The 24,204-nt window shown below is 56.5% G+C and overlaps 2 protein-coding genes and 1 pseudogene across 8 annotated transcripts; 1 reads left to right on the forward strand and 2 right to left on the reverse strand.

Moving 5' to 3' along the window:
• KLC3 (kinesin light chain 3) lies at window positions 1-7,856 on the forward strand. 2 transcript variants are annotated; one of them, XM_072754924.1, is made up of 13 exons: window positions 1-116; window positions 3,115-3,380; window positions 3,875-4,105; window positions 4,417-4,486; window positions 4,853-5,072; window positions 5,427-5,514; window positions 5,588-5,689; window positions 6,126-6,299; window positions 6,763-6,853; window positions 6,929-6,966; window positions 7,058-7,164; window positions 7,357-7,420; window positions 7,641-7,856. In XM_072754924.1, exons 2-13 carry the CDS (start codon window positions 3,123-3,125, stop codon window positions 7,710-7,712), a joined length of 1,515 nt encoding a protein of 504 aa, XP_072611025.1. In that variant the 5' UTR covers window positions 1-116; window positions 3,115-3,122; the 3' UTR covers window positions 7,713-7,856. The 2 variants fall into 2 exon arrangements, with proteins under 2 accessions (XP_072611025.1, XP_072611026.1); XM_072754925.1 differs by lacking the exon at window positions 1-116 and adding an exon at window positions 2,748-2,828.
• On the reverse strand, window positions 6,491-23,856 carry ERCC2 (ERCC excision repair 2, TFIIH core complex helicase subunit). 6 transcript variants are annotated; one of them, XM_026013848.2, is made up of 24 exons: window positions 23,716-23,773; window positions 23,265-23,364; window positions 21,752-21,829; window positions 21,612-21,674; window positions 21,339-21,452; window positions 18,373-18,489; window positions 18,169-18,285; window positions 17,801-17,924; window positions 17,600-17,696; window positions 17,287-17,420; window positions 17,035-17,203; window positions 15,226-15,344; window positions 12,556-12,625; window positions 12,402-12,471; window positions 12,201-12,302; window positions 11,039-11,102; window positions 10,407-10,528; window positions 9,454-9,546; window positions 9,280-9,352; window positions 8,940-9,010; window positions 8,696-8,839; window positions 8,449-8,592; window positions 7,973-8,071; window positions 6,491-7,099 (listed from the first exon to the last, which is right to left on the reverse strand). In XM_026013848.2, the coding sequence occupies exons 1-23, from the start codon at window positions 23,718-23,720 to the stop codon at window positions 7,979-7,981; spliced, it is 2,283 nt and encodes a 760-aa protein (XP_025869633.1). In that variant the 5' UTR covers window positions 23,721-23,773; the 3' UTR covers window positions 6,491-7,099; window positions 7,973-7,978. The 6 variants fall into 6 exon arrangements, 5 of the variants coding, with proteins under 5 accessions (XP_025869633.1, XP_072611024.1, XP_025869634.1 ...); XM_072754923.1 differs by having other exon boundaries at window positions 23,677-23,748; XM_026013849.2 differs by having other exon boundaries at window positions 6,491-8,071; window positions 21,752-21,896; window positions 23,716-23,856.
• Window positions 23,848-24,204, reverse strand: part of LOC112931537 (V-type proton ATPase subunit G 1 pseudogene) — a 7,872-nt pseudogene continuing 7,515 nt past the window's right edge.

Here is a 24,204-nt window from a genome sequence, read left to right on the forward strand (position 1 = left end):
GAGCCGCCCGCGGCCCGAGACCCAGGGCGCAGCTGGGAGCCGCCGGGCGTGCGCGGTGTGCGGGACGCGGCCCGGCGCATCTCGGCGGAGCGGGTCCCGGAGCCGCCGGCGCTCAGGTGGGCCCCTCGAGTGCTGGGCGGGGGAGTCCCGGGGACCGCGAGGGTGGGGGCGGAGGGTGAGGGCTGGGCCCCGCGCACCCTGGGGCCCGCTGGCCTGGCGACGGGGACGGGCCTTGGGGCTCCTGGGCCCCCTGGGCCCTCCTGCCCCGCCCTGGGGCGCCCCCTCCCGGGTCCCGAGGCCCAGCTGGGGCCGCGCCCCCTCCCCGGTGCGCAGGTAAACAGGAGCGAAGACGGGGCGGGGCCTGGGGGGAGGGAGGGCGGGGGCCCTTGTGACGGGGGGTGGGGGTGGGGGCCGGGGAAGCCGGGGTGCGCGGGCTGGGCCAGGCCGGCCGCGGTAAGGTGTGCGGTTTAGGGGGCTGGCCTGCAGGTGCGGGCGTGGAGATGGGGCGTACGAGAGGCGGTGTGCGAGGCTCAGGTGTGTGTGATGGTGTACGAAGCTCAGGTGTGTGCGCGACGGGCTCCGGCGGTGGGTGCGGACGAGGGAGAGAGAGGGACGGTCCGTGTAACCGTGTGCGGGCGCCCAGGGACTGTGGGAACGACGTGGAGCTGTCTCAGATGCAACACGTGGGCGGACCTCTGTGCGTCTAATGATGGGGGTGGGGGCCGTGTGTACGGGAGGGAGTTGCTCTGTTTATAGGATTAGGTGCGTGACTCAGAGCTTGCGTGGCTGGGGCGGTCTTTCTGCCTGTTAAGGCCGGGGAGCCGCAGGGAGGTGGGCGATGTGGGACCCGCATGGACGGGGAGGGTGTGCCCGTGATTAACACTGTCAGCTGTGCCGTTGTACGTGTGTGAAAGGGAGTTGTTCACGGGACTGAGTGTGGGCAAAAATCATGGGAATAATGGAGCTGTCTGAATGACTCCATGAACGTGTGATGGTAACTTTGTGGGGCTTGTGTGTGACACGGAGTATGGTGAGACATGTACACACATATACACGTATAGTGAGAGAGACTGGTGTCTGCACACACGTGTACGTAGAGATTGATGGCAGGGGAGAGCCTGCAGTGTAGAAAATCCGTGGATTATGTGCCTGCCTTCCTGTGTGTCTTGGTGTATGATGGTCGTGAGTAGGTAAGTAGGTACCCAAACCACTAGGCTGCTTACGGCACCCTGGTGGCTTGAGTGAGGCATATGCCCGAGAGGGTCTATGCAAACACCTCTGTGTGTCTCCACAACTGAATCTGAGTTCAGGAATTGTCTGTATGTCCATGTTTGAAGCTCTGTGTATCTGTGTGTATGCTGGTGCAGGTGCGTGAATCTCTGGCTGGGCCGGCAAGGTGTTGGGGGAAGTGGGGAAGGAGATGATAGGTCCACAGTGAATCCCAAGAGTGTGTGTGTGTGTTTGTGTGTGTGTGCACACGTGCATCTGCGCGTGCATGCGCGCCTGGAGGAGGTGATGGGCATGTAATGGAGAGCTAGCTGCTTGCAGGACCTTATAAGTGTGGGAAAGGTGTGTCATGCGGGTAACTGCAAAGAGATAGCCTGAATGTGAGTGATTTGAGATTTGGTTATCTTTTCACTAGTGAGGGGGGACAGAGTTTCTGTGTGTGTTGGCTTTTTTTCCCAAGAGGAAAATACACCAGTGTGTGGGGTTGTATTTCCAAGAGGGGAGAGCATACATGTGTTGTTTCTGAAAGAGTATGTATGTGGGTGTGCGTGCATGAGCCTGAGTAAGTGTGTTGCTTTTTTTTTTTTTTTTTAAGATTTTGTTTGAGAGAGAGAACGAGCCAGGGAAAGAGCAGAGGGAGAGGGAGAAGCCTATTGTGGGGCCCAATTCTGGAACCCCTGAGCTGAAGGCAGGCGCTTAACTAACTGAGCCACCCAGGCACCCCTGGATTAGGTTTTTTGAAAGGAAAATGTGGATGTATAGGACTGTACTTTTATTTTTTAGAGGAGAAAGAGAGTGTCCTGTATGTCTTGCATCAGAGAAAATGTATATTATGTTTTTAAGAAAGAAAGGTGTGCATGTTGAGCCGTCTTCTTGTAGAGGGGAGTGTGTGTGTGTACGAGCAGGTGTGTTTCTGAGAAAGTACGTATATTGCACTGTATTTGAAAGAAGAAAGAGCATGTAATTCAGTTTCTGAGAGGAGGAGAACGTGTGTGTCGCATTGTGTATTTAAGAAGGGAGGGTGTGCGTGTGTTGGGGTCTGTTTCTGGGAGGGGAGTGAGTGTGCTTGTGTGTGAATACAGAGGCTCCAGAGGCTCCAGCAGCTGTGTCATTGACTTTGTCACCTACATACAACCACATAAAGTGCCACACATGAGACCCCCACCCATTAGCATCTAGGCCTCAGACTCTGAGCTGTCACAGGGCTAGTGTGACATCCACGGGCCGTGCCTGTCACACGTGTGTCCCAACATGCCTTGGGCTGGCGGAGCCTGTCTGCAGTGGAGGGTGGAGTCCCTGTTCCCTTGGGATCCATCAGGCCCTGGGAGCTGACACACAGGCACCCCCCATCCCCCTAAATCTAGAGGGCTCCTCCGCTTCCAGTGCCCCAGCCCCTTGGCCCTCTCCTCCGGCCCCACCCCTCCAGCCCCAGTGGTCCGACTGGTTCCCAACAAAAACACCCTAAGAATGAGCTCACGGAGAGGCCGCCTCCACATGCCCCGCCCCACACACCCAGCAGAGGCGGGTGCCTCCAGTCCAGGTCACACGCGGAGTCCTGGGGCCAGGTATCTGGGGCCCTTGTGGTAGACAGGGCTGGCCAGGTGAGCTGAGGGCAGGTGAGAGGCCAGGAGACCACTGGTTGCCCCCAGGTTTTGAGTGGCCCTCAGGGCAGGGCCCATGGCTGAGGACAGGCAAAGCTAGACTAGAATGTTTCCAGTTGCCAGCTGGCTGGGATGGGTGCGGGACAGTGAAGAGGGCGCGGAGACAGAGGGCTGGCCGGGCTGGCTGGACAGATAGTCGGGCAGGGTTCTACTGGCTGGAGTGGTGTAGAGGCTGATGGGCCCGCTTGCCTGGCCCTGACCCCCCAATCCCTGCCACCCACCCCAGGAACAGCAATGTCCGTGCAGGTGGCAGCCCCTGGAAGTGTGGGGCTGGGCCCGGAGCGCCTGAGCCCCGAGGAGCTGGTGCGGCAGACGCGACAAGTGGTGCAGGGGTTGGAGGCCCTGCGAGCAGAGCACCATGGCCTGGCCAGGCACCTGGCGGAGGCGCTGGCAGGACAGGGCCTGGTGGCTGGCTTGGAACTGCTGGAAGAAAAGCAGCAGGTGGTGAGCCACGCGCTGGAGGCCATCGAGCTGGGACTGGGCGAGGCCCAGGTATGAGGGGGGCAGCTATCCAGCCATGGGGGGGAGGCTCAGAGCTGGGAGGAGGCCCGGGATGAAGGAGGCAAGTATGTAGGGGGGGATGAGCCCAGAGCAGGGGAGGCCTAGGGGAGGCCTAGGGGAGCCAGGCCTGGGAGGGAGGGGTTCGAGGCTGGAAATGGGATCCCTGGGTGGCATTAGGGGGTCCTTTTGTGTGACAGGAGCCCCTGAACCAATGGCATCCATCTATAGAACTGTAGATTCTAGGGAGATGTTGGGGTCACATGGGTAGGATATGAAGTGGCCCTACACATGATTTGTGTGCCTGAATGAAATCAGAAGGGTCCCTGGGTGGGGTTTGGATGTGCCCCTGGGAGTTCCTGCACATCCTCAGAGTCACTTGGAAGGGCCAAGAGTTGGGGTGCTCTGGCATGACATGAGGCCCTGGGTTGGGCCAGGGACTGCCTGGTAGGAGAGGGACTGGGCCCCTGATCCCCGGCCCCCTGCAGGTGCTGCTGGCCCTGTCTGCGCACGTGGGCTCCCTGGAGGCGGAGAAGCAGCGGCTGCGAGCGCAGGCCCGGCGGCTGGCCCAGGAGAACTCGTGGCTGCGGGAAGAGCTGGAGGAGACGCAGCGGCGCCTCCGGGCCAGCGAGGAGGCCGTGGCCCAACTGGAGGAGGAGAAGAGCCACCTGGAGTTCCTGGGGCAGCTGCGCCAGTATGACCCCCCTGCCGAGAGCCAGGTGCTGCAGGGCTGGGCAAGCCAGGGGGCTCGAGGCACTGGGGGCCCCCATCCTCCTTAGATCCCCCACAGACCTGTACCACTCCATGGAGCCCCCAGGCCCTAGACCCTCCAAAGAAGCCCTAGACCTTCAACAGGGTTCCACAACCCCCAGACTCAGTAAAATTTCCACAGAAGCCCTCCCAGCTTCCACAAAATCCCCAGATCTTCCCAAGCCCTCAGCAACCCCCCTCAAACTCGGAGATCCAGGACCCTGGTCTCTAAAGCAAACTCCCAGCCCTCTTTGACTCCCCACTTTCCTGCCCTCTGCAGCGGCCTGAATCCCCTCCTCGACGAGACAGCCTGACCCCCCTGTTCTCCAGCGAGGAGGAAGAGAGAAAAGGTGGGTGTGGGGGAGCACGCAATTGTTGGGCCACTCGGCCACGGAGGATAAGAGGCTGAGGCCGGGGAGGGACAGAGACCCAAGGTGGATGTCAGGGCAGGGTGGCAGGAGCATGAGCAAGGGGCCGGGCCAGGGCGCATGACAGCCGAGGCTGGAAGCTGTGAAACCAGGCGTGCCACAGCCGCACCCGCCAGGCGGACCCCACGTTCACATCCCATGAACCAATCTCCAAGGTCAGTGCGGGGCCCCGTCATCCCAGGGGCCAATGGGCCAGTGAGGCAGCTATAGCCCTGGAGTATGTTCCCTATTTTGGGATGGGAAGGGTAGGAGGCTGGCAGTGACCTGATGTCCATCTGCCACTCACAGGCCCTGAGGCAGCGGGGGCGGCAGCGGCTCAGCAGGGTGGCTACGAGATCCCAGCCCGCCTTCGGACCCTGCACAACCTTGTGATCCAGTACGCAGGGCAGGGCCGCTACGAGGTTGCTGTGCCACTGTGCCGCCAGGCCTTAGAGGACCTGGAACGGAGCTCGGGCCACTGCCACCCCGATGTGGCCACCATGCTCAACATCCTGGCGCTGGTGTACCGGTGAGGGCTGCGGCCGGCCATGGACCCATTGCTGGGGGCAGGGGAGCTGGCGTCCCACTCTGCCAGCATGGGGCACCTGGATTGGTGGTAGCAGAGGGTGTCGACAGGGATCTGGAGAAGCCAGTGATCCAAGCAAGGAGTCAGACAACCATAGGCAAGAGACCTGTTGGGGCTGGAGGCTTGACAGCAAAGGGACCCTTTGCCAGACCTGGAAAGTGTGGGGAGACCCACAAGCGACCGTGGAAGGGTGCCTGCCACCCAGGCTTGGCCCGGCAGTGCCTGCCACCCAGGCTTGGCCCGGCAGGTGCTGCCCCAGCATGGCTGACCCCCCTCCATCCCTGGGCCACATCACAGGGACCAGAACAAGTACAAAGAGGCCACAGACCTTCTCCATGATGCCCTGCAGATCCGGGAGCAGACGCTGGGCCCTGAGCACCCTGCGGTGAGTGGGGGCCCAGGAGTGAGGGCCATGGGGCGGAACCTACCGCCCCTGACCTGCCTCCCCAACCCTGCAGGTGGCCGCCACCCTCAACAACCTGGCTGTGCTCTACGGGAAGCGCGGGCGGTACCGGGAGGCGGAGCCCCTGTGCCAGCGTGCCCTGGAGATCCGAGAGAAGGTCCTGCCCCGCCCCCACTGGGTCCCTAGGCCACTGGCCCCTCCCACCTGATCCTGATGCACTCAATTCACTGGCTCCCGGGTTGTAACCCTGATCCTATGATGTCCTTCCCATCTGATACCGTGAGGCCGCTGTTTGAGGCTCGATGATCCAATCTCGCAACCCACTACCCTTGACCTTCTGTGAACTTCCCCGATCTTGACTCTGATCCTTTGTAGAAATCACCTCATATGCCCCCCAACCCAGTCCTAACCTTCTAACCTTCTAATCCCATGTGACCAGCCTGATCTTGACCCGAGTAATCCCCAGTTTGTGTCACTTCCACCCTCTAGCTCGTAACCTCATGTAACTCTCCCCACTGATCCTATGAACCTTAACTCATGACCCCTGTTATGGCTACGGGCATCCTGTGGCTCACCAATGCCCCCACCCCTAGGTCCTGGGCACCGACCACCCGGACGTGGCCAAGCAGCTCAACAACCTGGCCTTGCTGTGCCAGAACCAGGGCAAGTTCGAGGAGGTGGAGCAGCACTATGCCCGAGCCCTGAGCATTTATGAGGCCCTGGGAGGGCCCCATGACCCAAACGTGGCCAAGACCAAGAACAACCTGGTGAGGACCCTGGGGCCGACTGCCAGGGGCTCCCCTGGAGAGGCACCAACTGGCTCGAGGGTGGGCTACCCTGGAGCCCTCTGCTGAGCTCCCAGTGCAAGAGTCCCCGAAGACCTGGCCTCTTAGCTGGGCCCCAACTGGTGAGCTTGCTTAGCACAGCTAAGACATAGAAAAATCAGGAAACACACAAGTTGGTGGGGCCAGATGACCGTCTCATATTTATTGAGCTCTGGACCCCCTTTCTTAATACTTTCCCTGTACTGTCCATTTCTTAAAGGACACTAGGAGGTAGATGCTCCTGTCACCCCATTTTGCAAATGAGGAAACTGAGGCACAACGGTGGTATCACTAGCCCAAGGTGGAGCAGGAACCAATCACCTGCTCTAGGTCATGAGGGGGGAGAGGGAGAGGATATGCCTGGGGAGCTCCAGATCTGAGCCTCGATCACCCACCCTCCCCGCAGGCCTCGGCCTACCTAAAACAGAACAAGTACCAGCAAGCAGAAGAGCTGTACAAAGAGATCCTGAGCCGGGAGGACCTGCCTGCTCCTCTGGGTGAGCCCCCGGCCCCTCCCCCCTTCAGGTGACATTCTCAGTGTCTCCATTGCACTGTCCCCTTTCTGTTCCTAGGAGCCCCCAACGTGGGCACAACTGGTGATGCAGAACAGGTGAGGATGGAGGAGGGGCTTCGCTTTGGCTCCTGGGGTGGGGACCAGATGAGAAGGGGGGACTGACCGGTGTCCCTGGCGCCCTCCCCAGACCCTCCGTCGGAGCAGCTCCTTTTCCAAGATCCGTGAGTCCCTAAGGCGTGGAAGTGAGAAGCTGGTCTCCCGTCTCCGAGGCGAGGGGGTGGCAGGGGCAGCCGGGTGAGTGTTCAAGTGGGGCAGCAAAGAGCCCCAAGGGCTGCAGCTTCTGCAACCCACCCCGCTCCCTGTCCTATTCCAGAACCTTCCAGGGTTCCCATCTCCTCTGCCACACAGTCAAAGCCAGTGTCGGGGAAGTCCTCCCCAAAGTGTGAGGCAGACACTCAGACTCATCCTCCCACCCTCCCCTTACAGGATGAAGAGAGCCATGTCACTCAACATGCTGAACACAGATGGTCCAAAGGCTGCTGGGACCCAGGTGAGGGGGGACAGGGGCACCTGGGGCAAGGATGGAGTAGGAAGCCATGCTGGCAGGCCCAGAGGCAAGGGAGAGGTGGGTAGGGTCAGAATGGACAGGTTCTAGCTGGGATAGAGATGGGAGGGACGAGCCAGCAGTGAGGATGCTAGGGGGTAGGCCCTCGTGGCGACCGAAGCACAGCTGTATCCTGCCCCTTGCTGATCCCCTGCTGTGTCCACAGTTCCCCCATCAGCACCTGAGCGAGGCCGCACGGACCCTCAGCGCCAGCACCCAGGACCTGGGCCCCCGCTGAAGCTGACAGGACAGTGTGGCTGCTGCTTCTCAGAAAGGGGGAGAGGGGGCGGCCTTCTGTCTCTCCAAGTTGCCCCCACACCTACTGGGGGGCACCCTCTGTACGGGGCTTCCCTGCGATTAAAGGCTATAGACTTGGAAGCCAGGAATGTCTGCCTCAGCTTTCCTGTAAGGACCCGAGGCCACCTCCAAGCCGCTGGGACCCAGGGCCAGGTAAGACTCCGGAGTCACCACAAACACCTTTTATGGCCCTGTCCCCACCTGGAGCTACAGCTGCTGAGCAATCTGCTCTATCCTCCGCAGCGTCTCTTCTGATTCCAGCTGCTCCAGGCTAAGCAGGGACAGGCCCAGCTGGTCCTCCTGGAGGGGAGAGAGGGCCAGACGGCTGTAGGGATTACCCGCAGGCCCCATAGGGACACAGGGGTGCAAGACCTGAGAGCCTTGACAGGAGGTGGCCTGCACAGAGGCATGGGCAGGACGCTGGAATCTAGAAACGCCCATCTAAGGGGGAACAGCCTATCCCTGTAAGCAGCCAACCAGTTTCCAAGTTCGAGGAGGACTGGCTGTGCCCCAACCCCATGTCCCCAGACCTGGCGTGTGGGCATACATACACACACCCCTCTGTTGAGGGCAGGCTAGGGTTGGAGTCTGAGGAAAAAGAAAGTCAAGGGGCCTTCCTGAAGGAGGAGCTGAGCCTGGGAAGGTGAAGGAAGTGAGCACAGGCCACGTCAGCTCACCCGGTGGAATGGCTGAGCCATCTGCCTCAGGAAGTACTTGGCAACCTGGACTCCCTCGTCAACAGTCAGGTTGAGGTTGGCATCAGTGAGGTGCTCCTGGATCCAGCGAGGCAGTTTCCCACGCTTGTCTGCCCGGGCAAACCGCTTTCAGCAAGAGGGCAAGGAAGAGAGAAACATCAGGACCCTGGGGGTGGGGGTGGGCGTGGCCCAGGAAGAGCCTGGCAGGCAGAGGCCCCTATGCACACACCTTATCAGCAAAGACCATGAGGCCATAGTCCGTCTTGCCCCGAATGGCACGACCCACACACTGGGCTGCGTGGCGCATGGCATCGAAGGTGAGGAAGTCATTTTCTCGGATCTGGAACTGGTCGCGTAGGTACTCTAGCCGTGCCTGCCCGGAGAAGCCAGAGTGGTCCCCCTGCCTCCTCCACCCAAGTCCCAGGAGGGCCCAAGAGGCCCAAACATCCTTAGCAACTGCACGTGCTGCTCACCTTAAGAATACGGCTCTGGGTGTAGACGTAGGGGACACCGAACATGATGACAGCCCGCCCGTAGTGGTGCACTGGGGGAGTGAGCATAGGAAGGGGAGCAGGGTTACCAGTGTGGTGCACTAGAGGGGCCAACCTTGCAGGGCCCAGAAGGTTGTGCTGTTCGAGTGGGGAAAAGCATGGGCATGCTTCGAGGGCCCAGCTGGGTGCCCAGGGATGGAGAGGAGGGGAGGGGAGGTCCCTGTGTGCCCAGGCTGTGTGTGTGTGAAAGGGGGGGGTCCCGTGTGAACAAACAGCTAGAGCTCCAGGCAGGCACCTGGAAGGGGAGAGCCTGTCCACTCACCAAAGTCAATTCCCTCAGACACTTTGCCTCGGGCCACTGACAACAGGATGGCTCCACGGCCATTCTCACAGGCCTGGGGAGGGGAGGCCGAGACAGGAGACACATGCTCAGAACTGCCTCCTTCGGGCCCTCTGCACACAGTCTCCTGGGGCACCCTCCCACACCCCCACCCACCTCCTGGTACTTCTCCAGGGCAACGCTGGTCTCAGCCCCATCTTGGGTCTCAATGAAGAGCAGCTTATTCCTCTGGATGTTTTCAAGAATGCCCTAGGGAAGGACAGACAGCAGGCAGGTCAGGCTGGGGGTTGGTACAGGCATCCTGGCTAAAGTCAACTCTGCCCCGATTCCCATGCTACAGACCACTTGTCTTCCCAGGACTTGGCGGGCCAGTAGAAACTCGGGGAGGGAGGGGGGAGGTGGTATAGGCTGAGGCTGGCCTCACTCCTTGCGGGAAGCTCTGCAATCCAGGCAAGAACCCACCCCTGCCCCCCATCTTTCAGATAAGTGGGGCAGGCAGAGCGCTCAAGATGGCCAACTGGGACACTCCGCCCCTCCAGCTGGTGGTTAGTGGAGGGGCTGATGGAGGCCAGGCCACGGCTGCCCAGAGATTTCAGTGACCCCACGCTAGCCATGCGACATTGATCAAGGACAGACGCTGGGACAGAAGGTGCAGAAACACATCCCCACAGCGATGGGTCACCTGTACCATTCAGGGGGGCGAGTGCTTTCTAGTGATTAGCCAAGTTCTCTCCTCTCACCCTTAACAAGCACCTGCTTTCACCCACCCAAGAGCTGGGCCGTGGTGCCCTAGAAGCAGACATGTCACGGCAGGCCCCTCCACACTCCCATCCTTGCAGCCACCCGGGGCCTGGCTGTGGTGAGCCCCATTTCCAGAACGCTCTATGACCTCACCCCTGCACTGTCCCACAGGGGCTCTTAAGTTTTTAACCGGGATGTGGGAGGAAGGGGGGACCAGGGTATGATGCTGTTTATTCTTTGAACTGTTCAGATGTTTTAGATCCACGTTACCACTTAAAACACAAGACAGACAAAGCCAACACACAGAGGAACAGAGCCAAGAACTGAGGAGAGTGGGGCCTTCCTGGAGAGTGGGTGGCTGGGCTTACCTGCTCATACCAGGAAGCCACGGTGCTCTCCATGTACTGGTAGCTGGTGAAGAAGGCCACGATGCCATCAGGGACAACAGCAGACATCTCCAGCAGGAGGTTCCCATAGTTCCGGATCACCGCTAGGGGGTGGGGAGGTAGGGGTCAGAGTGTGCCTGGGTCCTGCTCCCTACTCCCTTGTCAGAGCTTTCCTAACTAATGCCCTGTCTTGAACTTGGAGTTCCTAGAAATCCCACAGAGGCCACCTGTAGGGCTGTTCACACACTTTCCACTTCTCTTTCTGGCCCGAGAGAACTGCACCCCCCCACCCCTGAAGTTAGGTGTGGCCATGTGACTTGCCCTAGCCAATGAAATGCCTGAAGTGGCTATGTGTCACTTCCGGGTAAACCCTCGTGAGGCCCAGCACCATTACCAGGATCCTTGCCATCACAATTTAGGGGACGTGGTAAGGGTTCCTGGAGTGAGAAGCCATGGGGCAGGCCCCCACAGTCCACAATGTCACATACTGTGAGCAAAAAGTAACCTCTGTGTCAAGCCACTGTGATTTGGGGATGTTTGTTGCTGCAGCATGACTTAGCCCACTGATACACCTCCCCTCTCAGGAGCCACACAAACCACCATGAGCAGCATACCAATATCTTCCCGGGTCTCAAATTTGGAGCTAATGGCCACCTGGTCATTGCCACGACCAATGATCTGCAGAGAGCAACAGACGTCACAATAAGCAAACGATAAGCAAACAGCACCATTCTGATGCCTGCCGGTGCCGGGCTGAGCTTTTTTTAGACACAATGTCATTGAGTGAACCCTCAGCTCCCCTGTTATCTGCACTGCACGGATGGATGACCTCAGGCCCAGATGTGAGCTGCCTGCCTGCCCAAGGTCACGTGGCAAATCAAGGGCAGAGCCGACACAACCCAAGTCTGTCTGTGTTGCTAACCAGCAAATATGTGTTACTGGCCTCAGCCTCCCAGCCAGGCAGTTCCAGAAGAAAGGGTCCCACCACAACCTCACCAACCACCAGCCACAGGTGCACCTCCCCTTCCCCCACCAACAACTCCACAAAACCATGATGCAGAATGTGGCCATCACCAGTCCACAACCCCTGAAGGGCAATTCCAAGACCCAAGGAACTCCAGATATTTAAGTTTGGTGCAAACTCCTATAATGGCAAAATCTGCCCTGACCTGAGTCTATTTAGAGTCCTGACTTACCTCCCTTAGTTTGACGTTTCAAAACATGTTCCTGCTGAAATAAAACTTTCACTGGAGGGAGCTATCCAGACCCCACTGGGGATGTCACATACTGTACAGCATGTGGTTTGTCTTTAAAATCTGGAAAATTCTCAATTCTAAAATACATCTGGCCCAAGGGATTCAGATAAGGAATTGAGGGCTCATGTTACGATGCCTGTTTTACAAAGGAGCCTGAGGCAGAGAAGGGTCATCATCAAGGTCATGACCAGATGATGAACCAGGCAAAGCCCACATTAACCAAGATGCTGAGGGCCGACCGGTGCCAGGCCCTGGGCCACATAAGCATCTTGTATCCACTATCTCACTATCGCCTCAACCGCCCTGGGAGGTCAGGGAGGATGCATCCCCATGTTACAGGTTAGAAACTGAGGCTTGGGGAGTCAGACCCACAGGAAGCAGTAGCATCAAGCCCAGATCTGTCTGAATCAGAGTCTATGCCCTCAGGCTAATACTCTCCTGCCTGAGCAGCCTGAGAGGGAACAGGGGGAGGAGAGCTGGCCCATCTCCCCTGGCCGAGCATCCACCCTCTCCCACGCACCATGGGGCAGAGGCAGACCCGGGCCAGCGTCATGGTGAAGGTTGCCATGGTGACAGGGTGGAAGTCCAGAATCTTGGGGTAGATGTCCAGTGGGGACAGCGTCTATAGCAGGGACAGCAGGAGAGATCTTAGCAGGACCAGGCAGAAACCAGGATCCCCATAGTAGAGGACTGGGAGTTTAGGGCAGATAAGGGTCCTCACCCCAGATGTGATGATGACAGACTGGAAACGCTCAAACACAGGTTTGATGGCCAGTGAAGCATCCATGCAGCTATAGGAAGCAGAGGAGGGTGGTGAGGACCATGCTTGGGCCCCTGTGGTCTGTTCATAGCCTCACACTGCGGTTGGGTCTCACCTGAAGTGCAGGATGGGGTTGGCAATGGTGGGGGTCCTGTCATCAAAGGGCTCAATGATGATGGTGAAACCTACAACCGGGTGAGATTCCAGGTCACCGGTCATAGCCAAGCCCACCTGGCCATTACCTCCTCCCCCCATTAGTGATTGGGGCCAACCACCAGTTGCTCAAGCTTAAAACCCAGTCTTTGGGAGTCCAAAGTACACCTCAACCTGCCCGCTTCTCCCAGGGCTGACATCCACTCAGGAAGCATCATGAGCAGAGAGCACTAAAGGTTTACTCCTCAGTCACTCTCAAGGCTGCAAGAACCCACACCACCACTCAAGCCAAAGCCTGGAGCCTTCCATGATCATAGTATCTAAGCCATGGGTCAAGCTCTGCCTCCAAAGCCTATCTGCAATCTGACCACTGTCCCCACTCCCTCCCACTATCACCTCTAGCCTGGACCATTGCAGTCACCTCATTGGGCATCCAGCTCTTGCCCCTGCTCCCCTCCCAGAAGCAGAGGGACCCTGTGAAATTCTGATTCAGGTCACATCCCTGCCCTGTTCAGAAGCCCTGCACAGCTCCCCATACTCCTTCCGGAGTCCAAAATTATCTGCGAGACCCAGCCACGCTGACCCATTTCCTCCTAGCTCACAGGCCTCCTAAGTTTCAAAAACCACCAGGCTCACTCCACCCCAGGGCCTTTGTACTTGCTGGCCTCACAGCCTGAAAAGCTTCCCAAGGCAGCTGGTTCCATTTGGTCATTTAGAACTCAGCTCAAATGTCAGCACCTCAGGGCTTCCCTGGCCATCCTGGCCACTGCAGGCATGCTCCAACATGGCAACATTTTTCTTGTGAAAAAGAATCCCTTTCGGGAATTATCTTTCTTATTTGAGTCTTTGTTACTTGTCTTCTCCTCTACAGTATAACTGCCAGGAGATCAGGAATGGGGTCCCTCCTGGTTCCTGCCACTTCCTCAGTGCTGGGCAGGGCCCATTTGTTGAAAAAAAAAAAAAAAAGGTGGGGATGCCTGGGTGGCTCAGTGGTTGAGCATCTGCCTTCAGCTCAGGTCTTGATCCTGGGGTCTCAGGATCCAGTCCCACACTGGGCTCCTTACAGGGAGCCTGCTTCTCTTTCTGCCTGTGTCCCTGCCGCTCTGTGTCTCTCATGAATAAATAAAGATAAAATCTTTCTTAAAAATAGGCAAATGAATGAATTCACATATTCAATTTTACTTAATTAAAAAAAAAAAAAGTTGGGATGCTTGAGTGGCTCAGTGACTGAGCGTCGGCCCTTGGCTCAGGGTGTGATCATGGAGTTCCGGGATCGAGTCCCACATCGGGCTCCTCGCAGGGAGCCTGCTTCTCCCTCTGCCTGTGTCTCTGCCTCTCTCTGTCTCTCATGAATAAATAAAATCTTTATTTTTTTTTTTTTAATTATTTTTATTTATTTATGATAGTCTCACAGAGAGAGAGAGAGAGGAAGAGACACAGGCAGAGGGAGAAGCAGGCTCCATGCGCCGGGAGCCTGACGTGGGATTCGATCCCGGGTCTCCAGGATCGCGCCCTGGGCCAAAGGCAGGCGCGAAACCGCTGCGCCACCCAGGGATCCCCTAAAATCTTTAAAAAAAAAAAAAAATCCTCTGTGCCTGGCCCTGTACTGGGGACACAGTGGGAACCATGACATCTCTGGCCCTGCCCTCTCAGGGCTCATAGTCCTGTCCCCAGAGAGTGACCACTCAGAGTAGACAGAGCTGGAACAGGAGAGCCAAGAGGAAGAGACACACCCTGGGGGGTCAGGGAGGACCTCCTGGAGAAGGGAACATCTTTAACGAGCCAAGAACTGAAGGATGAGTAGGAGGTAGTTGGGGGCTAAGGAATATCGGAACAGACATTCCAGGCAGAAGAATGTGAGGTGTTGGTGGACAGGGAAGTGGGCAGAAGAGGAGAATGCCAGCCCCAGAAGGAAGATGGGGAAGGACAGGGGTATGGACACGGAAGGAAGCTTCTAGTGGGACTTGCTGCTGATGGATGCTGGTTTGGGGGACAGCCTCTCTATCCTCTAGGCTGGGTACAGGGTATCAGGAAGCCTGACCTGGTTTCCGGGATAGAGTAGTAATCCCCGGGGATCAGACTGAGCCCTCGGCCAGATTAATGCTAAGGAAGGGGAGGTAGTGCTGACCAGTAAAGTCTCTGGTCCCCTCTCCCTGGCACCTGAGTGCTATACTCAGCTCCCCTCCCTGCCATGCCTTCCTGCCCCCCAATCCCAGGTACCAGGTCCCACATCTCTCTCCAGCCCCTCTCATCCTCCCATCCTGCCTCAGGTCCCTGCCTCTACTCTTCCCTTGCTTGGAACCTTCCATGGCTTCCCACTTCCCAGAAGTAGAAGGGCCAACTCCTTACCACCATACCCTACAGTGTAAGTGACCCCACAGAGCTTGTCTGGCCTCGTCCCCCATCCTACTCCATTCTGCAGCCAGAGGGAGCCTCTGAAAATATACATCTGAGCATAAGGCTTCACTAGCTCAAGGACTATCTGTGGAACCTCACTATACTCGAAACAAAACCCAAACTCCTGAGCCCAGCCCTACGAGGTCCTGAAGGTCCCAGTCCCAACCCCCTGGACTCTGCTGGGATCCTGATTCCAGCTGCCAGGGGGCCTGGCAGAGGCAGGAGATGAGCTTACCCTTGGCATAGGTGCTGACGAGGGTGGCGAAGTTAGCGAGGAGGGTGAGGGGAGAGAAGTCCGCAAGGTCGGCAATCTCCAGGGTGTGCAAGAGGGAGCGGAGGCGTTCGGCACAGAATCTGGGGCGGAAGCCATGTGGGGTCAGGTCAGTCCCTCTCTACCCACTGTCAGCGCGCGGCCACACACACCTCCCCAGGTGACTGGGTGCTCCGTGAGAAGAGACTGGAGCCATTTCAGTCACCAGTGTCTCCTCACCGTACAGCTGCACGTCCTACAGAGCCACGGCCAGATGATGGTGCATACAGAGCAGTGACCATACACTGAGTCACATGGAAACATGTCCCACGTGGTCACACAATCTCACGCAGGCTCTTGGTTCAAAGAGGAGACCCACAGCTACACCCAGAATCCCAGTCACAACCCGAATCCTGCATGGCCACACATACACTCATGCCCAGGACCCCTCCCACTGCGTCAGTCACACTCGGCCACCCTAGTGATACATACATTCAGAGACCCACACATTCACAGGGTACAATCCCACACACCCTCATGGACACACACACACAAGGTCACCCAGTCACAAACACCGACAGTCAGGCTTGAGGCTGTTACCCTTCAAGGAGGGCAGGTTCTAGAACAGGAGCGCCTGGTTTCAGAGCCAGGCAGACGGTCAGAGTTTTAGAACCAGACTCCGGACATCACTGCTTCAAGTCCATCTTCTCTATGCCCACATCCTGGCTGGATCAGGCACCTCCTGGGGGCTCCCCCAACCCCACCGTACCACTCGAGGTCATCCTAATCTGGGGACAGGTCTGTCTACCCAGTGGGCTCTGAGCCCCAGGAGAGCAGAGTCCAACATGGTCTTGGTCACAGAGCAGAGGCCCCAGCACAGAGCAGGTGCTCAGGGAACATGACTTAAGATCCCATCCTTGCCCTCGCGAGTCTCTCATGAAGAGGGACAGATGAAGCCACCCCGAGGGCTGTCCCACCCCAAGATGCAGGGCAGCCAGGGGCTTCAGAGAGCCCTAGAGGCCTGGCTTCAGACAACTACCCCACGAGGTGCCATGTCACCCTGGGTGATGGCTTCCCATCTCTGGGCCACACTGTCCTCATCCACAGCCAGGGACGCTGCACAGAGATTCCACAAGCTACGGAACGTCTAGCACTTGGCTCATCATCGGTGCCCAAGACATGAGGGAGTTACTTCTATCACTGCTTTCTCATTTAACCACCACAGAAACCAGAGAGGAAAGGTGGTACCGCCCTATCCATTCAACAGAGGAGGAAGCTGAGGTTCAGAGGAGACCCAGGACTTCTCCCAAACAGCAGAGGAACAAAACAGAAGGCCGAACCCCACTGCCAGGTCCATGCTCTGCCTTTTCTGTGCTGGGGAGACCAACCCACCCCCCGCCTGCCTGCTGGGGTGTTCCTGCCCGCAGGCTTCTGGGGGACATGAGAAGCACTGGTAGGAGGAGACAGGGGTCCAGGGGATCCATAGCATTTCTCAGCCCTCAGCTCCCACCCTGCTGGGTCTTGTCAAGAGCCCCACTCCGGGCCGCCCCCTCCCCTGCCATTGTAATACCTGAGCTTTTACAGGACCCCTGGGGGACCCTCTGTTAGTAGTCCGAGGGGCCCCCGTTGGTCAGTAGTCCCTCCACCAAGCGCTCCTCAGGTAAGCTCTCTGAGGAAGCCACAGGATCCTTCCACATCCCACACTGGCAACCTGGTGGCCCGGGGCACAGAGGGCCTGGGGTCTGCTCTACCCCGCACGGGGACCCAACACCCCCAGCTGCCATGGGGCCACACCTGAGGGGCTTGCGCTGGATGCACACACGCTGGGCCAGGCCGCTGAGGAAGGCAGGGGGGCTCTCCTGCACCACGTGCTGTACCCGTAGCCGCCACTTGACGTATTCCAGCAGCCGCCGTAGGAAGCCCAGGAAGTGTTCAGCCGTGCGGATGGAGCCAGGGACCGCCTCTGTGGGAAGAGGGGATCAGCCACCAGGGGGTGGAGGGGGGAGCGGGACAGGGAGCGGGTGGCAGGAGGAAGCAGCAGCTTACCCTGTAGCACCTCGTCAGGAAGCACGGGGTTGGCCAGGTGGGCATCGGTCTCCCGGGCAGCACTGGCCTCCCGCAGCCCCTCTACCAGGCGTCGGTACTCCTCCCGCAAACGCTGCTCATCTGTCTCCTTGATCCTGTGGTGGGGGAGGGGGGAGTTGGGTGTGGGAAGAGTGGGGGATATTTGGGGGCAGAGGTGGTCACTAGAACAGGGCTGGTCCCCGGGGGTAAGTCAGGAAGAACACAGGGCCCCAGGAGAGGCGTGAGGCCAGGGGGCAAGGGCAGGCACCAGGTCATGCAGCCCCGCTGAGCCCACCTGAGCACCGTCTTCTGTAAGGTCTCCAGGTTGCCCTGGCAGCGGTCAAGGGTCCGGCGAGTGATGTTGACACTCATCGAGTCGATGCAGACATTGTCTGGAGCAGAGAGGGGAGAAGGCCAAGCTCAGTCAGGCAGCTGGAGCAGCAGAGCAGCAGCCCGAGGAGCCAGCGTCATCTTGTGGCCTGCCTTCCTGCCTCACCAATGTTGTGGGCCTCATCGAAGACCACGACAGCCTTCCGGGCCAGCTCCTTAGACACCAGCTCTGCAATCTTGGGGTCCAAGAGGTAGTGGTAGCTGTAAACCACCACATTGGCGTGCAGGATCTAGGGGGCCGAGGAGGGCAGGGTTAGCCCAGCCTACCTGACAGCACCCTGCCCTGCCGCCCGCTGCCTGCACCCCACCACGTCACCCCCTCGTGGGCCCAGAGAGGCAAGGCGAGACAGACACAGGCAAGGCAGAGATATAAGCTAATGGACAGAGACAGAGGGACACACAGGCAGGCAGGCAGGAAGGCAGGCCGTAACCCACACGCCTGCCCTTCTGCCCGGCCCCTACCAGCCTCCTCACCGAGTAACGGGCAAGGAAGTACGGGCACCAGCCCTGGCGTTGCCCCAGGGCCTTCAGGTCATCCAGGTTGTAGATCCCAGCAGGGAGGGGCACCTGGCGCCCATGGACATCAAATTCCTGGGGGCAAGAGGGTACCTGGGGGTCAGGGAGGTAGGCCGTTGCCACTGTCTTGCCTTTCCCTCCCTGAACCCAGTCGGCAGGCACCTCGTAGAAGCGGCAGTGGGGCAGGCTGGAGTCCTGCTGGTACTGCGCCCGCACGTATGAGGCCGTGAGGCTGTGGCATTTCCCGTCGACATCTTTCCCAAAGCGCAAGGGCATCACCTGGGGGGGACCAGGATTAGGGGGTCATAAGAACCATTCCTTGAACCTGGGTTTCTATACCTGCCAGCTAGATGGAAGAGGGGAGCTGTCCTGTTCTGTCTGGGATAAGAATCAGGAATTTTGGGGGAAACAAACCTCAATTTGTTTCATTATTAAACAGTTAAGACACTTAGACCCCCGGGAGTGTAAGACCCCGGGAGTGTAAGAGCAGTGCAACTGTTGGACTCTTACACTGATCTTGGAGTTGAGTTCGAGCCCCATGTTGGGTGTAGAAATTACTAAAAAAATAAACTCTTAAGGCAGCCTGGGTGGCTTAGCAGTTTAACACCGCCTTCAGCCCAGCGCAGGATCCTGGAGACCTGGGATCGAGTCCCACATCAGGCTCCCTGCATGGAGCCTGCTTCTTCCTGTGCCTGTGTCTCTGCCTCTCTCGTTCTCTCATGAATAATTAAATAATAAAATAAAATTCAAAAATTAAAAAATAGGGATCCCTGGGTGGCGCAGCGGTTTGGTGCCTGCCTTTGGCCCAGGGCGCGATCCTGGAGACCCGGGATCGAATCCCACGTCGGGCTCCCGGTGCATGGAGCCAGCTTCTCCCTCTGCCTGTGTGTCTCTGCCTCTCTCTCTCTCTGTGTATGACTATCATAAATAAATAATAAAATTTAAAAAATAAAAAATAAAAAATAAAATAAAATCTTAAAAAAATAATACAGAAAACAAATTGGTGGTTGTCAGAGGTCAGGGGGTAAGGGTGAAGGGGATCAAAAAGTACAAACTTCCAGTTATAAAATAATTAAGTCCTAGGGATGTAATGCAACAAACAGCATGGGAGCTATAGTTCATAATACCACAATGCACATTTGTAAGTTCCTAAGGGAGATCTTAAAAGTTCTCCTTATAAGAAAAACAATTTTTGTAACTATGTTAAGTGACAGATATTAACTAGACTTACCGTGATCATTTTGCAATATATACAAATACCGAATCATTACACTATACACCTGAAACTAACATTATATGTCAATTTTACCGGATTAAAAACAAATCAAGCCTTAAAGAATGTTTAGCATGTAGATTAAGGATAACTGCTTCATCCTTCTAAATGCTAAAACACCCAGAACCTTGGCAAATCTAAGAATCAGAGGAGGTTCTATGGAATGGTTTGAGAGCCCCTGCCCTGCCCTGCTCCCTCCGAGGTTCTATGGGTGACACTCTCACAGCCCAGGACTGTCCTTTCTCACAACAAAACCTTTGCCTTCACCAAGGGGCAGGCTCTGAGGCTGCTGACCCTCCCTCTCCCTTCCCTTTTCATCACCTGCCAAGGCCTGTGCTACTATCATTATCACCCATCACATCCACCGTTTCTCATATTCTTACAATTCATGTTATAGAACATATCTTCCGTGAGTTACCACAGTTTTGTAACATAATTTAATACCAATATTCTATGTGTCATGTTATTATATAATCACAATTTCTAATGTTTTACTATTTTGTACATGCTTAGGGCTATACGTGCATTTTCTCACCCAATCTTTTTACTTATCGAGATATAAATGGATATAAAACACTGTATTAGTTGCAGATGTACAACATAATGATTCGGTACTCGTAAATATTGCAAAATGACCATCACAGTTAAGTCTAATGAGTTAGTATCCATCACCACAGAGTTACAATTTTTTTCCTCTTTTTTTTTCTTTTTTGAAGTAAGCTCTACACCCAACACGGGGCTTGAACTCATGATCTGGAGATGAAGCATCGCATGCTCTACCAAATGAACCTGCCAGGCACCCCACAATTTCTTATGATGAGAACTCTTTTTACTTTTTATTTTGAGAGAGAGAGACGAAGACAGAGACAGAGAGCACAAGTAGGAAGGAGGGCAGAGGAAGAGAGGGAATCCTGAAGCAGACTCCCTGCTGAGCACAGAGCCCAACGTGGGGCTCAATCCCAAGACCCCCGAGATCATGACTCGAGCTGAAATCAAGAGTGATCCCCGGGTCCTGGGATCAAGTCCTATATCGGGTTTCCTGCATGGAGCCTGCTTCTCCCTCTGCCTATGTTTCTGCCTCTCTCTCTCTGTGTCTCTTATGAATAAATAAAATCTTTAAAAAAAAAAAGTCAGATGATTAACTTACTGAGCCATACAGGCATCTGCATATGATGAGAATTTTTAAGACCTACTTTTTTAGTGACTTTCAGATATACAATAGAGTATTAACTATAGTCACCATGCTGTACAATACATCCCATACCAATTTGTTTTATAACTGGAAGTTTGTACATTTTGACCCCCTTTGCCCATCTCACTCACCCTCTCTCTTCTTGTCCAGTCTTATCAACTGTATAAAGCAGGTAATTATCCCCATTTTACAGAAAGGAAGACTGAAGCTCCACTATAAAAATCACCTATCTAGGGATCCCTGGGTGGCGCAGCGGTTTAGCGCCTGCCTTTGGCCCAGGGCACGATCCTGGAGACCCAGGACCAAATCCCACGTTGGGCTCCCGGTGCATGGAGCCTGCTTCTCCCTCTGCCTATGTCTCTGCCTCTCTCTCTCTCTCTCTCTCTGTGACTATCATAAATAAATAAAAATTTTTAAAAAATCACCTATCTAAGAATACACAACTACTAAGTTTCAAAGCCAAATAAGCTGGAGTGCAAGACTCCAGGAACTGCCTTTTTAACTTCTCTAAGGCTGGGGAAAAGGTGTGTTTGTTGGGGCCACCTCATCAGGAGTCAGAATTTGACGTGTGAGAAGTCTGTGACTGTCTGAGAGATCTGGTCTTGGGGATTTAGGACTCTGGTTGGATGGAGGCTTAGGGCAAGGGGAGAAATGGGCACGTACCTCAGGATGAATACACAGGTTCTTCCGGGAGCTCAGAGCAAGCCCCAAAAATGGCAGCTTCTCACCCTCCTGCTTCTCATAGAAGTTAAGCAACTTTCGTAGCTCTTCGATGACCTGTTCCAGTCAAGGAAGGAGGGGGACTCCAGCATAAGACCCTGTCCAGCCTGGTCCTTCCCCAGCTTTCCCAACACCCCCTGAAAGCTATGAGGGCAGCCACCGGGGGTCCAGCAAGTCCTGTGGGAGTGGCAGAGCCCCAGGATGGCCCTGGCTCACCTTCTCAATCTCAGGCACAGTTCTTGAGCAGTAGATGAGTTTAGTCACTTCCAGTGGATATGCCTGCCAGTGACAATGAGCTCAGCCCCTGTTGGGGCCCCTTCCCTCTGCTTCCCTCCCTGGGCCCAGGGGGCACTTACCCTCTGGTATGCCATGATCAGTGCCAACAGGGACACTGTCTTCCCAGTGCCTGAGGGCATCTCCAGAACTCCATGACCCTAAGTGTTGAGAGAGACAGATCTTCAGGGATACAAACTCTGGGGACCACTCCCAGAATGCCACCACCTTGAAATATAGAGACAACATGTAAAAAGCAGGTAAAAAGCTAGGCCCCCGGGGCAATGGGTTTGAACCCCACTTTGCCACCTCATTGTTGAGTGGTCTTAGGCAAGTGCCTTCACCTATCTGGCCTCACCTCACCTCTAAAATGGGCCGAGGGATTCCTAGCTGGCTCAGTCGGAAGAGCATGCGATTCTTGATCTCAGGATTTCAAGTTCGAGCCCCATGTCAGATGTAGAGATTGCTTTAAAAACAAACTCTAGGGGCACCTGGGTTGCTAAATCAGTTAAGCATCTGACTTCAGCTCAGGTCATGATCCCAGGGTCCTGGGATACAGCCCCTCATCAAGCTCCCTGCTCAGTGGGGAGCCTGCTTCTCCCTCTCCCTCTGCCCTCTCCCGTGCTTGTGTGCGTGCTCTCTCCTCTCTCTCTCAAATAATTAAAATGTTTAAAAAAAAAAAAAAAAAAAAAACTTTAGGGCAGCCCTGGTGGCTCAGTGGTTTAGCGCCACCTTCAGCCCAGGGCATGACACTGGAGACCCAGGATCCAGTCCCACATCAGGTTCCCTGCATGGAGCCTGCTTCTCCCTCTTCCTATGCCTCTCTCTCAGAGATCTCTCTCATGATTAAATAAATAAAATCTTTTTTTTTTTTAAGTTAAAACTAAAAAAATAAATAAAACTGGGCTCATAAGTACTTCTTCAGATCATGACTAAGGACTAATGAGAAACTGAGGGTTGAATATTTGGCAAAATAACTGATTTGTAGCAATCCATTTTTTTTCTTTAACTTAGCAAATACTTCCACAGCACTTACTCTGTGCCTGGCACCACTTCTAAGAGTCTTCCATCCAGCTTTCTTAACCTGGCTCTACCTTTGGGGGCCAGATAAGACCCAGTTGTGGGGGGCTGAACTGTGCACTGCAGGATGTTTAGCAGTGTCCATGGTCTCTAACTACGGGATGCCACTAGCATTCCACTTCAATAATATGACAACCAAGGCACGGCCTCTGCGGGGGGGGGGGGGGGGGGGGGGGGTAAAAATCATCCCGGGTTAAGTTACTGAAATTAACCCACATAACCTTCACCGTAACCTCCGAGAGTAGGCAATCATACCAAGCCCGTTTTACAGAGGTGAAAACTGTGAAACAGGGAGACGAAGGGCTTCACCCAAGGGCACACAGCTGTGGGTCGAGGATTCCAACCCAGACAGCCGGCTCCCAGGCGGCGCAGCCTTTGATAAACGTCAGGTGCTGCTATCACGAACTATCCTTTTAGGTAACCGGAGGTCTGGGAGCGCCGGCTTCCCAAGGACCGCACGTGCCCAAGACCGAGACGCCGGCTGCCAGCTGGGCAGCGGCGGGCCGCGCCCCCCACCTTGGCGTCCAGCGTGCGCTTGAGCTCCAGCATGTAGGAGAACTGCTCCGGGTAGATGTAGTCGTAAGGGAAGTAGACCAGCAGCCCGTCCACGTTGAGCCTGGGGGCGGGGGCGGCCGGGTCAGTGCCCCGTCCCTCAGCCCCTCCCCAGCCGCCACGCTCCCCTGCCGTGGGGCCCGGAGGGGTCACCTGCGGGCGCCGGCCCCCCCCCGCCCCACCACCCGGGCGTCCCCCAGTTCCCTAGGAGCCTCGGGTCCCTCCGGCATCACCTCGCTGACCGTCCCCGTTACCGCCCCGCGGGTCCCCGCGGCGATCCCCACCCCACTCCCCCAGCACCCCCTCGCCCCGCCGGGACCCCGGCAGCGCCGCCTGGGCCTCCCCAACTTCTTAGCCTGCCCCCCCCGACTCCCACCAGCCGACTCGCGAGGGGCGAACCCCAGACCCCTCTCACTTCATGGCGCCGGCCGCTGCGAGAAGCGGCGTCGACCCGCCTCCCTCATAAATATTCAGAAAGCAGGACCCGTGGGGCGTCCTCGAGGTGCCGCTCCACCTTTCTCACGACGCCATTGGCTGATCCTGCCTGTCACTCTACTGGGGGCGGGCTGATGCGCATGCGCACAGCAATGCGGGGGGCGGGCTCCCGGGAGAGGAGGTGCGGAGGCGTCGCTGAGGATCGCAGAGTACCCAGAGCAACACTTGAAGGAAGAGAACCGAGATCATCGATCCCATTCATTAAGATTTGGTCTTCGGGCGTCTGCCCAGATCACCTGGCAGCGGATCCTCTAAAAGAACCGACAAGGAAATTGACATTTACGGAGCCCACGAGTTAGGAATGGCTTCATCGCACCAGACTAACGTGCGACTATAAAATGCCTGCTGTGTCCTAGACTTCTCTGGGATAAATAACTCCTCCTATTTGGTGAACGCCCATGATTTGCCA

Source organism: Vulpes vulpes, chromosome 1, assembly GCF_048418805.1.
Source record: "Vulpes vulpes isolate BD-2025 chromosome 1, VulVul3, whole genome shotgun sequence".
NCBI lineage: Eukaryota > Metazoa > Chordata > Mammalia > Carnivora > Canidae > Vulpes > Vulpes vulpes.

Excerpts from the sequence above, each read along its gene's own strand:
- ERCC2 (XM_026013847.2), bottom strand. Across the intron at positions 12,303-12,401 it reads CTGTCATCATCACATCTGGG|ACGCTGTCCCCACTGGACAT; the intron begins GTGAGGACCCTT and ends TCCCTGCTATAG. Across the intron at positions 8,072-8,448 it reads TGGCTCAGCCATTCCACCGG|GAGGACCAGCTGGGCCTGTC; the intron begins GTGAGCTGACGT and ends TCTCCCCTCCAG.
- KLC3 (XM_072754924.1), top strand. The coding sequence starts at position 3,123 with ATGTCCGTGCAGGTGGCAGCCCCTGGAAGTGTGGGGCTGGGCCCGGAG. Across the intron at positions 5,515-5,587 it reads TGGGCCCTGAGCACCCTGCG|GTGGCCGCCACCCTCAACAA; the intron begins GTGAGTGGGGGC and ends CCAACCCTGCAG. Across the intron at positions 7,165-7,356 it reads GGGGTGGCAGGGGCAGCCGG|GATGAAGAGAGCCATGTCAC; the intron begins GTGAGTGTTCAA and ends CTCCCCTTACAG.